The sequence below is a fragment of the Sebastes umbrosus genome, chromosome 21, assembly GCF_015220745.1.
Source record: "Sebastes umbrosus isolate fSebUmb1 chromosome 21, fSebUmb1.pri, whole genome shotgun sequence".
In the NCBI taxonomy this organism is placed as follows: domain Eukaryota; kingdom Metazoa; phylum Chordata; class Actinopteri; order Perciformes; family Sebastidae; genus Sebastes; species Sebastes umbrosus.
Genome location: NC_051289.1, coordinates 25,362,625 through 25,377,415, shown reverse-complemented (window position 1 = coordinate 25,377,415; position 14,791 = coordinate 25,362,625). Strand labels below are relative to the sequence as shown.

The following is a 14,791-nucleotide window of genomic DNA, read 5'->3' as shown; positions in this document are numbered from 1 at the left end:
CGCTAGATGGTGACAGAATACTATAGCTGTTCTAAATGTTCTCAGCTGAGTGCTGGAGGCTCAGAGCCTGTGGGGAGTCTGCTGATCCAAGACATGTGGAAGCGGGTACACGGACGTATTACAGACATTTCTGAGGACCAGTCTGACTTCAGACCGAGGCTGTACGTACTGGCTGATCCTCTACAACCTCCACTGTAGAGCACTATGAGCTGCATCATGGTGGGTAGATGAGTTTTAATGGGGGGGTGGAGGACACCAGAGAGCCCATCCTCTCAGGGCTGGTTTACTGGAATTGGTAGAGTACTGATAGGTGGGACACATATATTATGATATATTGTATATCTAAGTTTGGATGACGGGGATTGACCCTGCTTGTGTTACTTACTCAGAATGTTTTACCTGGAAAATCTGGTATTCTAATATTTTTTATCTGTGGGCACCTTTTGGCGTATTTTATTTTATTCATTTCTTTTTTTTCTTTTTTTTTTTTAAATATGATTTATTTATTTTAATAAATTTTATTTGCTTTGTCTCCTGTAAAGAGTTACGTGATGTTTGTTATTCATGTTTATCTGTATTGTGTTAAATAAAATGTGAAAGCTTTAATAAGATATATATATATGTATATATATATATAATAAAAAAACTAACTGTATAGTAAATAACTGCAAAAATACAGAAATAATGCTGATGTCATGGTCATGGCTTGATGACCTGGTGGACTTGGTGCTACGTAGTGTTACGCTAGTTCAGGATGACAATCACTAAATGATGAAGGTGTCTGTCTGTACGGAACATATCTCACCTCTCCTGCCAGGGAGGTGTACAGTTTCCTTCGCTCCTTCCTACTGAATGGTTTTGGAGGCATGTCGACTTCCTCTCCTTATCGGCATGAACTGCAGAGAGAGAACAGACAGAAAACTCACTGAAAACGTATCAAACCAGCTGCTCTTACCTGCATCCTACAGTGAATACCAATAACGTCGTGCATACAGCATGATGTATTAGTATCTTAGTCCTGACTTAAAGTTTCCAGGTGGAACTCTGCATTGTGTGCATCAATCTACATACCGTGTATTCTGCGTGCCAAGTGACATCACTTGAGGACATTTATGTCTCCCTGGGGAGACACTAAAGAACTAAATAAAATCAGAGTTCATCTTTAGGACCACAATCTACTTGGTTAAGGTTGGGGAGAGATGGTCATGGTTGAAAGAGATTAACATCGTCTGTTGGTAGAAAACGATGTGTGGCATAGTTCATTGATCCATCCGTGCACACTAGTCATCCCTACAAAGTTTTGTGGTCTCTGTAAAAAACATCACACCACTTCCACCTTTGCTTCTGACGGACTAGAGTCATAATTGACATGACCACTAGAGGTCCTTGTCAGGTCAACAGAAATATAGGTTGTTTTACACATGTGAACAAACAGATGCTTTCATTTCTCATGTGAGGACAGTATTTTTTTTTATCTGGCACTTTTAAAATCTCTGCACTAAATGAAGGAATAACATTCTAGATCTGAAGTCATTCAATGTTTGATATATTTTACATAATAAACATTATATACACGGTAAATTACAGTGTTGGAATTACACCGTAGCTTCTAGGGGAGTCTTGTTTTTGGGGGCAGGGAGGGTACTGTATACACAGTACTATACTGTACTTTGTTATTGTCATCTATAGTGGTTGTATGCATAAAAACACATAATTCAAATGATTATGATTATTTTAATATTTGCTTTGATTAAAAAAAAATGTAAGTTGTTATAAAGTTAAACAGGTCATAATTCTCTCTCTAATATCTATTTTATATTACTGTGAAAACATCTCCTAACAACTGGATTTATTCAAGTTTCTCACCAAAAACTTAATTTTATGGGATTACATTTGAACACATCATGATGACGTTGTAATTTACCTTCAACCAGTAGTCATTTTACTGAGCAGAACGTCTCATAATAATAACTGAATGGCACCTCCGTTAACGTTAGTAGCTCCATTATTTATCCAGTCAGGACTGTGCTGCGAATGGCTGCTAACAGCTAACTTTATGAACACTCATCCTGCTGATTTCAGCACAGGTTTGTTGTTCACAGTGTAACATTATCAGGGAGAAATAGGATGCGTCGCATCAGGTTTAGTAGCACCATGCTTTTGAGCACTTTTTTTTCCCTCCGCCGTGTCTACGGTCCAAAACAAACTGACACATGACACAGCGTGCGTATGCGTCATTGTGCAGCGTAACTGTGGGAAAGCATCAATAAGAGCAATCGATGGTCATGGAGGCATGAGATGCCTATTCCCATCACTAGTGTTTTCCCTGCCTGCCAAAGTGGCGGATGTCCTGATGATTTCACCCGCCACTGCCAACAATTTACCTGCATTTGGCGGATGGCGGGTGCTAATTTCAGACACTGGTTGTAACAGTCTTGTGATGGATGTTTACAACAGACAGTTTAGGTAATAATGTTACCGTTAACCTTTGTTTCCTTGTCCATGCAAGTCGGACTAACCTGGAGGTTTGTTTGGTAGAAAATATAGACAAAAGTGTGAAAATACCACCAAGGCTGTAATAAAGCAGAATTCATCATTTACAGGTAGAGATAGCAGGAAACAAACTATTGGGTCATGACATCCACATTTAATACCATGCAGGACCCTGTAAAGACTCTTTATGGTCTGCAGCTAATCTGAGATGAGGTCAGACATCAGAAGGACCTGTGGATAGGATACCCCCCCCCGCACACACACACACACACAAGCACAGCGTGCACACCCAGCTTGACCTCTAATGACCTTTATCAAGCTGAGCAGCAGTCTGCCAGCCTTCATTAACACAGCACCAACCACAGCAGATCACCGAGAGCAAGCCGACCCGTGTCAATCTGTTGTTCTGGTCCAACACTGTTGCAGGTTTTTAACATCTATCGTAGCCCATATGGGCAAACCCGACTGCTACAAGACTGTGTGTGTTTGTGAAGCCATCTCTGAGGTGAAACCTGCAGACAGCAGCATTATATATTATTATATAAACCTACACATTCAACAGCAGCATTATATATTATTATATAAACCTACACATTCACAACATCAGCATTATATATTATTATATAGACCTACACATTCAACAGCAGCATTATATATTATTATATAGACCTACACATTCAACAGCAGCATTATATATTATTATATAGACCTACACATTTGTTACGGCTGTATGTGTTTTCTGTGCTGCTGTCCCTTTTCCCTCTCCAGTAGCTCTGCCCAGGTGTGCTGCACTCCTCAACGAGGTGCCCAGGTGTGCTGCATTTGCTCAACGAGGTTGGGAAGGAAGTGCTTTAAAGCTCCTGTGCCAGCAGCAGCAGAAGGGAGAGGCTTCTGGTGTGGGGATTGCTGGTTCTGCTGCCTCTCAGTTTATGACTTTATATATTGTCTTTTTCATATTTTTTGTTAATAAATCCTATGGATTTGAGAGATTTAAAGGTGTCTTCTGTGATTTGGTCAGTGTTAGAGTGTTGTTCGCCCCAACAGGGCTGCCCAAGGGTTGGGTGTAACAAATGGGGGCTCGTCCGGGATTAGAATATACATGAGGTAAAGTAAATGTCAATTTTTGTCTGTATTTTGTGGTCTTTGAGTGTAGAGTTTAGATCATTTGTGGTTATTGCTGCTTGTTTAGTTGTGCTTTTGACTGGAAAACTGTTTGACCAGCTTTGAATTTTGGTTTAGAGCACCCTGACTAGATAGTCACTGGGCAGGTATAAAGAGCCTGCCACTTTGTTATTTTGCGTTTCTTATTTTTGGTGGTAATCCTGAGTGGGGGTACGTTTCAGTGTATTACAGTTGGCTACATCTTTGGTCTTCGGTGAAGCACTGAGTTCAGCGTTTAAAGTTGCCTCGAACTTGGCAAGCCACTGAAGACTAGCTAGGTTAATTAGCCATCTCTGTAGGCGGGTTGGGGTGTCTCTACAGTTTCCCCAGTTTGCACTTTGCACAGCTATTTGTTTGTGACTCTACTTTTAAGCCATTTTATTTTGTGTAGCTGTAATAAATACCTGCGGGCAGTAACTTGTGGTTTGTGACCTTTTGGTTTGTGGTAACTGCACTCCACATTTGTTGGGTCACTTGTGAGTTGCTGCTTAGGTGTAAGTTGGCAACATTTGTGTGTAGTGGTTGACTACAGTGTCACCATTTTGTGTTGAGGTTGTTGCAGTCCACTTTTTGGTGTGGTCACTTGTGTGTTACTGCTGTTGTGTATTTAATTGTAGCAAATGAGTTGTGTTGTGACCTGTTTGTGATGTGCTCACTCCACAGATCATTGGATCTTAGAGTGGTGGGTGTGAGTACGCCCAGTTCATCAGGTCAGTTCGTGTTGCTGGTTTCTTACATCCATCACAGTAACTTGTGTATGTGGTTGGATGACCACATGGTGTCCATTTCGTGTTGTGGTAGTGGCAGTTCACTTTTGTTGGATCCTGATCCGTTTGGTTTGTGGCTGTTGCACTCCACTTTTGTGTTGGTCACCTGTGTTGTTGTTTTTGTGTTGTAAACGCAGTAACTTTGTTTGGTATTGTGGTTTTGTTTTCACCTCATGGTGGTAGCCATTTTGTACCTTGTGGGACGGGCACCCACTGATTTGGCTACTTGTGTTTGCTGCTCATTCTTAAACTCTATGGCAGCACCTTAGCTGGCCCTTTCGTGTGTGTGATAAAATCTTGTTTGTTCCACATTTGACCCAAATTGACACCTTTTTGTCAGCAGTAGTCCCAATCTGTTGTGTGACTTAATTGCACATCATTTGCTTCATATTGACACTTGAAGAGGTTTCTTGTGTGTAGTGCTGGCCGCTAACATTATGTTCCAGACTGTGCACTTTGGATTAATCTACTGTGTATTTAGGTGTGTTTTACATTTAAAATACAGCCTTAAGTAACATTCGTTTTACTGATTTTAAGTCCAAAGTACACTTCATTTCAATAAATAAATAGTATGGTGGTAATTTGTCACGGTGAACTCTTTGTGTTATATTGGTGCCGTGCTAAACTTTAAATGCTTCTGTACTTGCGAGTGTGATTGAGTGGCAATGTGACAAACTATTTATTCATTGTTTTAAGGGTGGGGGTGTTACGGCTGTATGTGTTTTCTGTGCTGCTGTCCCATTTCCCTTTCAGTAGCTCTGCCCAGGTGTGCTGCACTCCTCAACGAGGTGCCCAGGTGTGCTGCATTTGCTCAACGAGGTTGGGAAGGAGGTGCTTAAAGTGCTAGCAGCAAAAGGGAGAGGCTTCTGGTGTGGGGATTGCTGGTTCTGCTGCCTCTCAGTTTATGACTTATTATATTGTCTTTTTCATATTTTCTTGTTAATAGTTTAGTTTAGTTTATTAAATTGTGGACAATCCCAATTAATTGACTGTAGCAATAACAGTAAAAAGGGCAGCTTTAGCCAACATGGCTAATATCCAGCTGTAGTCCCCGGCCCGATGACAATAGGCACCCTAAAAAGAACAATACATTACAGCACATTGATTAAAAGGAAAGAGCTAAGACAGAGAAGAAACAAGATAGATCAATAAAGATAAAAGAGAACAGTAAAACATCAGTACAATCATGCAGAGACAGCACATATAATCGAAACATACAATAAAACATCAGTACAATCACATTCAGGGATGCAGACAGACAGCACGTATAGACAGGCAGCATCCATGATCATGACGCAAATAACACACAGCCATATGTTAGTGTATACAGGTATAATTGTCGGCAAACCATGTTTTTAACTTGGATGTAAAAGTGGAGTATGTATGTATATCTTTAATATGGGTGGGAAGTGAGTTCGAATTTTATAGTGCTCTAACAGAGAATGATAACTGACCAAATGTACTTTTCCTGAATGGGACCGATAAGTCACCACGTGTGGTGCTTCTAGTGATCTGACCAGTATTATTGTGTTGGTTTATGAATGAATTAAGTGGTGGATGAGCTAAATTATGCAGGATTTTAAAGACCAGACAGATGTTCCTGTATTTTATTGCATCTTCCCAGCTCCGAAGTTTGTGTTTGCATAGGATGGTACAATGATGTGAGCTGTTCGGTTTCTGGTCCAATACTTTAAGGGTTTGCTTGTACAGGGTTTCCAATGGCTTCAGTGTTGAGCCATTGGTTTGTCCCCAGCTTGTGAGGCAGTATGTTAGATGCGACATGATCATGGCATTCACATATAATTTGGTGGCATTAAAAGTCATTGTGTTTCTTATATATTTAAAATTCGCTAAACTAAACTTAACTCTTTGACTTACTTTTTTTTATGTGTTTTAAAGGTTAGATTGGAGTCAATAATGATTCCCAGATATTTGACCTCTGACACAATATCAATATTATCACCTGAGATTGTTATATTCGGCACGATGTTACATTGCCGTTTAGCAAAGAACATTCCTACAGTTTTTTTTGGATTAAGTTGGAGGCAGGGGCAGTTTAGCCATTTAGAGATCTGCTCTAACGCTGAAGTGAGTTTAGCAGCTGCCAACTGCTTTGTCCTGGCATGCACATATATCACACAGTGTCATCCGCATATAGCTGGGTTACCACATTGGGACAGACAGATGGCAGGTCATTGATATATAAAGAAAACAGTAGTGGACCGAGTATTGACCCTTGTGGTACTCCAGTGTACAACTCAAGAGCTGGACAAAGTTGGTTGTTAACAATAACATGTTGACATCTACCAGTCAGGTAAGATTCAAACCAGCTAAGTGCTAATGGGGAGAAGTTGAAAGTGGACAGTTTGGTCAGAAGGACCTTATGGTTGACTGTGTCGAAGGCTTTGCGCAGGTCTAAGAACACTGCACCAACAATACCTCCTTTGTCGACCATTGCTCGGACCTTTTCTAAGAAAAGGCAGTTGGCTGTTTCAGTGGAGTAGTTGGCCCTAAAGCCAAACTGCATGGGATGAAGATTAAATTGACTAGTATTCAAGAAAGAGACAAGCTGCTCTGATATCCACTTTTCAGCAACCTTGGGTACTACAGGTAAAATGCTAATTGGGCGGTAGTTAGTGATGTTCTGGGGGTCATCTGATTTAAAAATAGGAGATACGATTGCAGTCTTCCAGGCACTTGGAAATGCTCCCTGCAATATTGATAAATTTATGATTTGTGAAATAGGACAAGCTAGATGGTCTTTCAGAGATTTGAGTATTGCTGAATTCATCCTGTATATATCCTTGGCCGTTGATGTTTTAAGAGAATTAATTATTGCCTTAGTTTTTAGTTCAGAGATGGGTTGAATACAAAAAGAGGTCTTACTATTATCAGTTTTAATAATGTTTTCTGTTACCAAAGGAAAAGTTTGTGCAATCTCAGCCACAGAGTCAATAAAAAAATTATTAAAGGCTGAGGCAATTTGTGCTGGATCTTGTATTAGCTTGTCATTTATTTTCAGCTCTAACTGTGGTTGATTCCCATTAAGTTCTTAATTTGTTCCCAAATCAGTTTAGTGTTACCTTTAGCCTCATTAATAATTGTTATAAAAAAGTTGGCTTTGGCATTTCTAATGGCTTTCGTAACTTTGTTGCGTAACGAAGTGAACCTATGCCTATCAATAATTGATTTAGTTTTCAGAGCTCTTTTCAGTGAGAGATCTCTTTCTTTCATCAAGTTAAATATATCATTATTGAGCCAGGGAAGTGTGTTGTTTTTATTTTTTCCCCTGTTTTTGACTTTTCTGGTGAACTCCTTGACTAAATTGCCTAACTTGGTTGCAAACAATCTACAGTCTGCTTCAACATTGTTCCTAGTTAGTATATCTACCCAATTGGTCTGTTGCACTGCTCTTTCAAAATTTACAAATTCTCTCTTCGGGATTCTAAGTTGTTCCATAGGTTTGTGAGAATGATGGAAATGCTTCTTTGTGAGTTTTCTGGACATTAATATTAAATTATGGTCAGATAGACCAGTAATGAAATTAAATGTTTTAACAACTCTCCCGGGCTTATTGCTGAATATTAAGTCTATCTGTGTCTGGGAAGACGTAGTTATTCTGGTTGGTCCTTCTGTGATTTGCATAAAATCTAAACTATCCATTATCTGTTTAAGGGCTTTCCTATTTGTCTTGTCAAACCAGTTACAATTGAGATCCCCAAATAGTATTACTTCTTTTCTGAAATCACATGCTTGAAGCAGTTTTTTAAATGTGGTGTAGAAATCATTATTAGAAGAAGGTGGACGATATACAACAATGAGCATGAAGGACATTTCAGGAGAGAGCATTACATTCAGTCCAAGACATTCTAAGTCATGATTAAAAGGCCAGCATATTTGTTGATATTTAAAATGATCTCTGATATAAATCATGACCCCACCCCCTCTGCCATTAGATCGATCTTGTCTAAAGATTTTGTAGCCTGGCACATGCAATGCAGCTGATGGAGAGTTGCTGTGTACCCATGTCTCTGACAGGCATAAAAAATCTAAATTAGAGTTGTAAAGAAGATGATGGACTTGATCAGCTTTAGGGGTGAGGCTACGAATGTTAATATGTCCTCCAAAAACACCCTTGGGTTTATGTTGCTGATCCCAGATCACTAGAGATTGATTAACAGTTCTGAAGAAGTTTAGTTTGCGGTGTTTTTTTAAAACAGGGTTAATACTGGTTTTGTGCGCATGGAGGTTTTTCCTACTGACACGATGACTTTGAACACAACACCCGACCTCCGGGTCTGCTGGACAGCAGGAGTCAGTCAGGTTAGAGACGTGTTGCGGGAAAGCAGACACTTTTCCCATGGCTACCGCGGCTTCCCCTTCACCTTGCGCGCCCACAGGTGGTCGATCCCAGTCTCCAACACTCCTGTCGCCCACGCCAACAGCCCCCAGCACCCCAGGTCTCCGCTCCCCTGCTCCGACAGATCCACCTCCCAGCCGGCGCACCTCCACCAGCCCGTCCTCAGTCCCCGGACAACAGACGTGAGGCAGCAAATTAGGTTGGTGTATGAATTCAATCACCGTGCTTTCACTGTGATAACTACGTACCTGAGAGACAGGAATACTGCGTTTCTCGTCTTTATTGAGGGTATTTCCAGTGTTCGGGCCTGGGCACTGGTGTATATCTCCAGATAGCAGCAGGTAAAGTGTAATGATGATGAGATTGTTATTTTGTTGTTTGCTGCGGACTACACTATTGCGCTTGTGTTAGTGTTGGCCGGCAGTGAAAACAAATGCTTGCATCAAAGTACATTTGCCGTAGCCAAAATGCTTAATAGTGTCTCGATGCACAGTGAGGTTACAAGGAGCTTCCTTTGCATTTAAAAAAGGACCTATGTCTAAGAAGTTTAAAATAAATCCAAATGTTAAAAGCGCTAGGAGAGCTCCTGTCGCACCTGACCTGCCGGCTGCCGCCATCTTTTTTCATCTCCTATGGATTTGACAGTTTTAAAGGTGTCTTCTGTGTTTGGTTTGGGTCAGTGTTAGATTGTTGTTCGCCCCAATACGGCTGCACAAGGGTGGAGTGTAACAACGTTCAACAGCAGCATTATATAATATTATATAAACCTACACATTCAACAGCAGCTCACTCGCTCTCTCACTCACTCATCTTCAACCTCTTATCCAGGGTCTGGTCTCAGGGCCAACAGCTCCAGCAGGGGACCCCAAACTTCCCTTTCCCGGGCCACATTAACCAGCTCTGACTGGGGGATCCCGAGGCGTTCCCAGGCCAGTGTAGAGATATAATCTCTCCACCTAGTCCTGGGTCTTCCCCGTGGCCTCCTCCCAGCTGGTCGTGCCTGTAACACCTCCCTAGGGAGGCGCCCGGGGGGGGGCATCCTTACTAGATACCCGAACCACCTCAGCTGGCTCCTTTCAACGCAAAGGAGCAGCAGCTCTACTCCGAGTCCCTCACGGATAACTGAGCTTCTCACCCTATCTCTAAGGGAGATGCCAGCCACCCTCCTGAGGAAACTCATTTCGGCCGCTTGTACCCGCGATCTAGTTCTTTGGGTCATGACCCAGCCCTCATGACTTTAGGTGAGAGTAGGAACGAAGACTGACTGGTAGATCGAGAGCTTTGCCTTCCGGCTCAGCTCTCTTTTCGTCACAACGGTGCGTTAAACCTAATGCAATACCGCCCCCCCGCTGCTCCGATTCTCCGGCCAATCTCACGTTCCATAGTCCCCTCACATTCACAACAGCAGCATTATATATTATTTACTCATTTTACTAAATTTATCTTATTTTATTGTTATTCTATTAGGCACTGGTGCTATAAATAGTGTTTTTTATTTCATACACTTGAATTACCTGTTAGTTTTCATATTGATTTTAAAATTCTTTTATTAGTTTATAAGGCACTACATGGCCTCAGACTATGTTGCAGAAATGCTTTTGGTTTATGAACCAGGAAGTTGCCCTCAGATCCTCCGGCTCTTCTCTTTTAGTTGTTCCAAACAGAAATATCTGGTGATGCTGCTTTAAACGTAAACTAAAAACCCGTCTATTTAGTCTGGCTTTTATGTAGTGTTTTATAATTTTATGGTTCTATTTATAGTTTATACTTATTTTATTTATCATCATTATATGGTTTATTTTACTCTATTTTGTTTAATCGACATTTTATTGCTTATCATTATTATCCCTTTTATTTGATTAAAATGTCATTATTTGAATACAACCTGCTTATTTCGTGTAGTTTCATCATTTGTATCTATTTTTATTGTTTTTATTTCCTTGTATTTTATTTATCTTTTATTATCTTACATATCCATCTCTTATTGCTTTCTTATTTAATGAACTTTTATATTGGTTGTTTTGGTGCATTAGTCTCTAAATCCATTTTTAACACTCTATATTTTTGTCAATCATCTGTCCAGCACTTTGAATTGCATTTGACTTGTTTGAAAGGTGCTATATAAATAAAGTTTGATTGATTGATTGAATGAATGAATTGTTGTAATTTTGAGCAATCTCTGGCACAAGAATTTACTTCGGTATTAATAAAGTTCTATCTTATCTTATCAAATTGGGTGACTTGTGATTGACAAATAAAAAAACAAATGCAAGGCAGCAGAGGCTGACATATCCAGACTTTTAGTCCCTGGTATCAGTCATCAGGACATCCAGAGACACAGAGGACATTATACAACAGTAGGCTACTGTTCATGGACAAGGAAACACACCTTTTAAATCCATATAGATAATAATCCAACTGTAACCATAGGAGCAGCATTCACTCTATCTAATTGAACACGTCTACTGTACTCTGTAGAGGAGGTGTTGGGTTCGCTCCTCCTGCTGGGTAACCAGAGATCAACCCCCCATAGATAAACTTGGAGGAACTAAACTAACTGAGCTCAGGCTCATCAATAAGGTGTCAGTGTGTCCTCACTGGGAGGCAGACAGTGGTTCACTACAGCGGCTGCTCTTCCTGCTGGTGAGCCGGACCAGGCTGCAGACCGGCGGCTACACGGGGGGGTGGAAGCTCCTACCTGGGACAGCTCCGGGAGTTCGTCCAGGAGTTCGTCCAGGAGTTCGTCCAGCCTCTCTGGAGTCTCAGCCGGCTGAACAGCAGCGACACAAGGCTCCGGTTCACGGCTTCACGGCTCCAGCAGCTCCACTGTCCGGTAACTGCAGCTCATCCGGTCACACCGGCTCCGGTAGCTTCCGGCTTATCTCTTCACACTTCTCCGCAGCATCATCCTCTCCGGTGTTGCTGTAATCACCGGATCCTCGGTGGTGCGTTCACGGGGGCTTCGCTGCTAAGGCGCATGCGCGGCTCAGGTCAGTCTGTGGCGGGCTGAGGTGAATGCTGCTTTCACAGTACTGAGTAAAGTCAGGTAAAACTGAGACGTCACCAAACAGAACAAATTCATCCGTGTTAGGCCCACTGGTTACACATTACAAGCACAGAAACATAGAAAAGATGTTAAAATATAAGAGGTGATGAATATATACACACAGTGTTATTACCCATCTTGACATAATTACTAAATAATGTGATTTAATCAAATTCATGAAGCATTTTAAAGGTCCAAACACCACTTATATTCATGTGTGTGGTCAACTGTGGTCTCAATGTTGAGATGAAATGAGCTAATTCAATTATAATGTGACATTTTTTCTAATAGAATTGTTTCATTTACTATGATGGCGTATTAGGGCCACATTGAGGGGGGAATCTGAGATTTCGAGAATAAAGTCATAACTTTACGAGAAAAAAAGTCGTAATATTACGAGAAAAAAGTCATAACTTTACGATAAAAAAAAGTAATTTCCTCCTCTAAAGAGTCAGTTTCTCCATCAGGTCCATGTGGTTCTTTCTTCAGAATTAACTCAGTTTCTTGCTCAATCTTTTCCAGGTCCTGGTACTGATGATAATGTGGTGCTGATGAGCCAAAAGATGAAGTATTTGGTTATTAGTGAAACTTAAATTAAAGTATAACTTCACAAGATGCTCCACATTCCTCATTTTCACACAATTCACCTCTAAAATAACACGTAACATTACTACTTTATAATATTATGACTTTATTCTCATAATACTTCGACTTTTTTTCTCGTAATATTATGACTTTATTCTCATGTCAGAATAATTTTTTCCCTCAATGTGGCCCTAATACTCCGTAATTACATATTACTTTACACCACATTCAAATTATTTTTGTTTACAAATCATTTATATGATTTTTACATCTAAATGCACCTGTCCCACACTTCGGAGTCCTTCCTGCGACACTGAACAAATACCACAGTAAAAGTTTTATTCAAAGCCAAACAAATCTAGTTTCCATGGAAACAGAAGTTAGCAGGTGAGCACATGGAGGACAGGTTGGGCCGCCCACATAGGTGACCCGACTAAATCAAGAAAAACAAGCTGAAGATCACCTTTTCTTCTCAAGTATTTATTGTTTAAAATATATCTTAATATTACTGCTGAATTTATGTATATTAGACGCTAAGAGTCAAAGCTAACGTAGCAGACCTCGCTAGCTGCCATTTATCTGCAATATTAGCAAAAATGTCAATTCCGCAACATGTGGAAGGAAATGCTTTAATGTTTATGTAACTAACATTATTTGTTCATAACAGACAGTATTTACTGCTTTAGTGTATCTGACCTAAAGAACTTTAATAAGCAACAGGATGTCTTTTGACTTAGAGTTTTCAGATGTCGGAGCTTAGAGTGTACCATGAAGGCAGCATTGCCCCTATCTGTGTCTGTTCCAGCAGCAGTAACAAGAGTCCTATTCACACACACACTCACACACACACACACACACACACTGACTTAGTGTGCATGTGGTGTCCGTTTACCAGGCCAGCAGCCAGGATGGAGCAGTGGGATGAAACCTTGGCAGGCAGTTGGTGTCAGAGCTGAGATGTTAAAGCTCACGCTGGACCACTGCAGGCTCCGTGATGACAGCTCCTCTCATCACAACAACAACACACACTGAAATGTTGACAGCTAAAACTCTTCATACCATCATATGTCTTATATTGACTGTACTGTAGCTGGTATGATGTTAATATACAGTCAATAGATCACCTTCACTGTCTGTTGTTGCTGTGAAACGCGCGTGCACATGTAAAAAATAGACAAGACCTCTATTCTCTAGAAGAGACGCAGCTGAAGACGTGCGTCTCACGCGGGCAGTGTGGCTGCTCTAACCTGTTAACACGGACGCCGAAATAAAAAACAACAGGTAACGCAGCCGCCACGCGCTCCTGACGTTCCTGGTGTGTCCTGGGCTTTAGATGCCGTTGAAATTGTTTGATTCTAAAGCTTTTCAACCTAAATACTTCCGACCAATACCAGTGTACGTAAAACACGTCACAAACATAACTTACAAAACGAGTCCTATTTGTTGGACCCATCCAACTCCCCCTCACTCCCACCAGCAGCAGTCTTACTCACTTTTTATTCTGACACTAGCTCTGAGCGTAGCACATTCATGCAGATGTGTTTACGCTGCAGTCAGTACAGACTACATGGCGTACACATGCACGCATCATACGCCTTTTCATGTGACTGGGCTGACCTTATTGTCTGCTTTGCATGTCCTGGTATGGTATGTATAAACATATTTATCAGTATTTATTAACAATGTGGTATTAAAATGTTTACAATTATGTCTTATGTCTGACTGTGCTGCATGGATAACGTGTCTAATGTGTGATATTACCATTTTATCACTTTTAAACAATTTCTACTCATAAATTAAGATCTATGCTATAGGTGTAAACGGTCTCGAACTTTGAGCCAAGACGTAGCCCTTCATGGGGGGGATCCGTGCAGCAGGTTTTCGCCTGTCCGTGCCAATCCAACGTACGCGGACGCAGATGAACGGAGAAAATAAAGAATTTATTATTTATTACCTCAGTAAACATTGTAAACATGAGTTTATGGTCTCAATCACTAGTTTCAATACAGCATGATGTTCATTTAGTAAATTATGGTTCCATTTAGAGTCAAATAGACCATAAAGCAGAGGATGCTTTAGGGCGGGGCTACCTTGTGATTGACAGGTCGCTATCACAGCGTTTTCCGGTCTGGGAGTTGTCCCTGTTTTACAACTTTAACCCTTTCACAGTGTGTTTTTACTTCATCAAAGTTAATAATAACATATTGGTCGCCTAAAAATGTCTTATTCAGCGTTCGGTTGTACTTAGCTCCACCCTCTCGTGTCTCTTCTGGTTGCAAAAAAACAGGATGGCGATGGCCAAATTGTTGTACTTGAAGCTTCAAAACCGAAGTCCACAAACCAGTGGGTGACGTCACGGTGACTACGTCCACTTTTCAT

At 40.9% G+C, this 14,791-nt stretch overlaps 1 protein-coding gene across 3 annotated transcripts in view; it reads right to left on the bottom strand.

Moving 5' to 3' along the window:
* LOC119480336 (phospholipid phosphatase-related protein type 5-like) overlaps positions 1-11,844 on the bottom strand; it is a 138,861-nt gene extending 127,017 nt beyond the window's left edge. For 2 of the 3 annotated variants that reach the window (XM_037756503.1, XM_037756506.1), the window contains exons 1-2: positions 11,480-11,844; positions 806-896 (exon numbers count right to left, since the gene is read on the bottom strand). In XM_037756503.1, the coding sequence (XP_037612431.1) occupies positions 806-868 (63 nt within the window). In that variant the 5' untranslated portion in view covers positions 869-896; positions 11,480-11,844. The remainder of the gene's footprint in view (positions 1-805; positions 897-11,479) is intronic. The other variant, XM_037756504.1, reaches the window with a different exon arrangement.
* Positions 11,845-14,791: the final 2,947 nt, after the last annotated feature.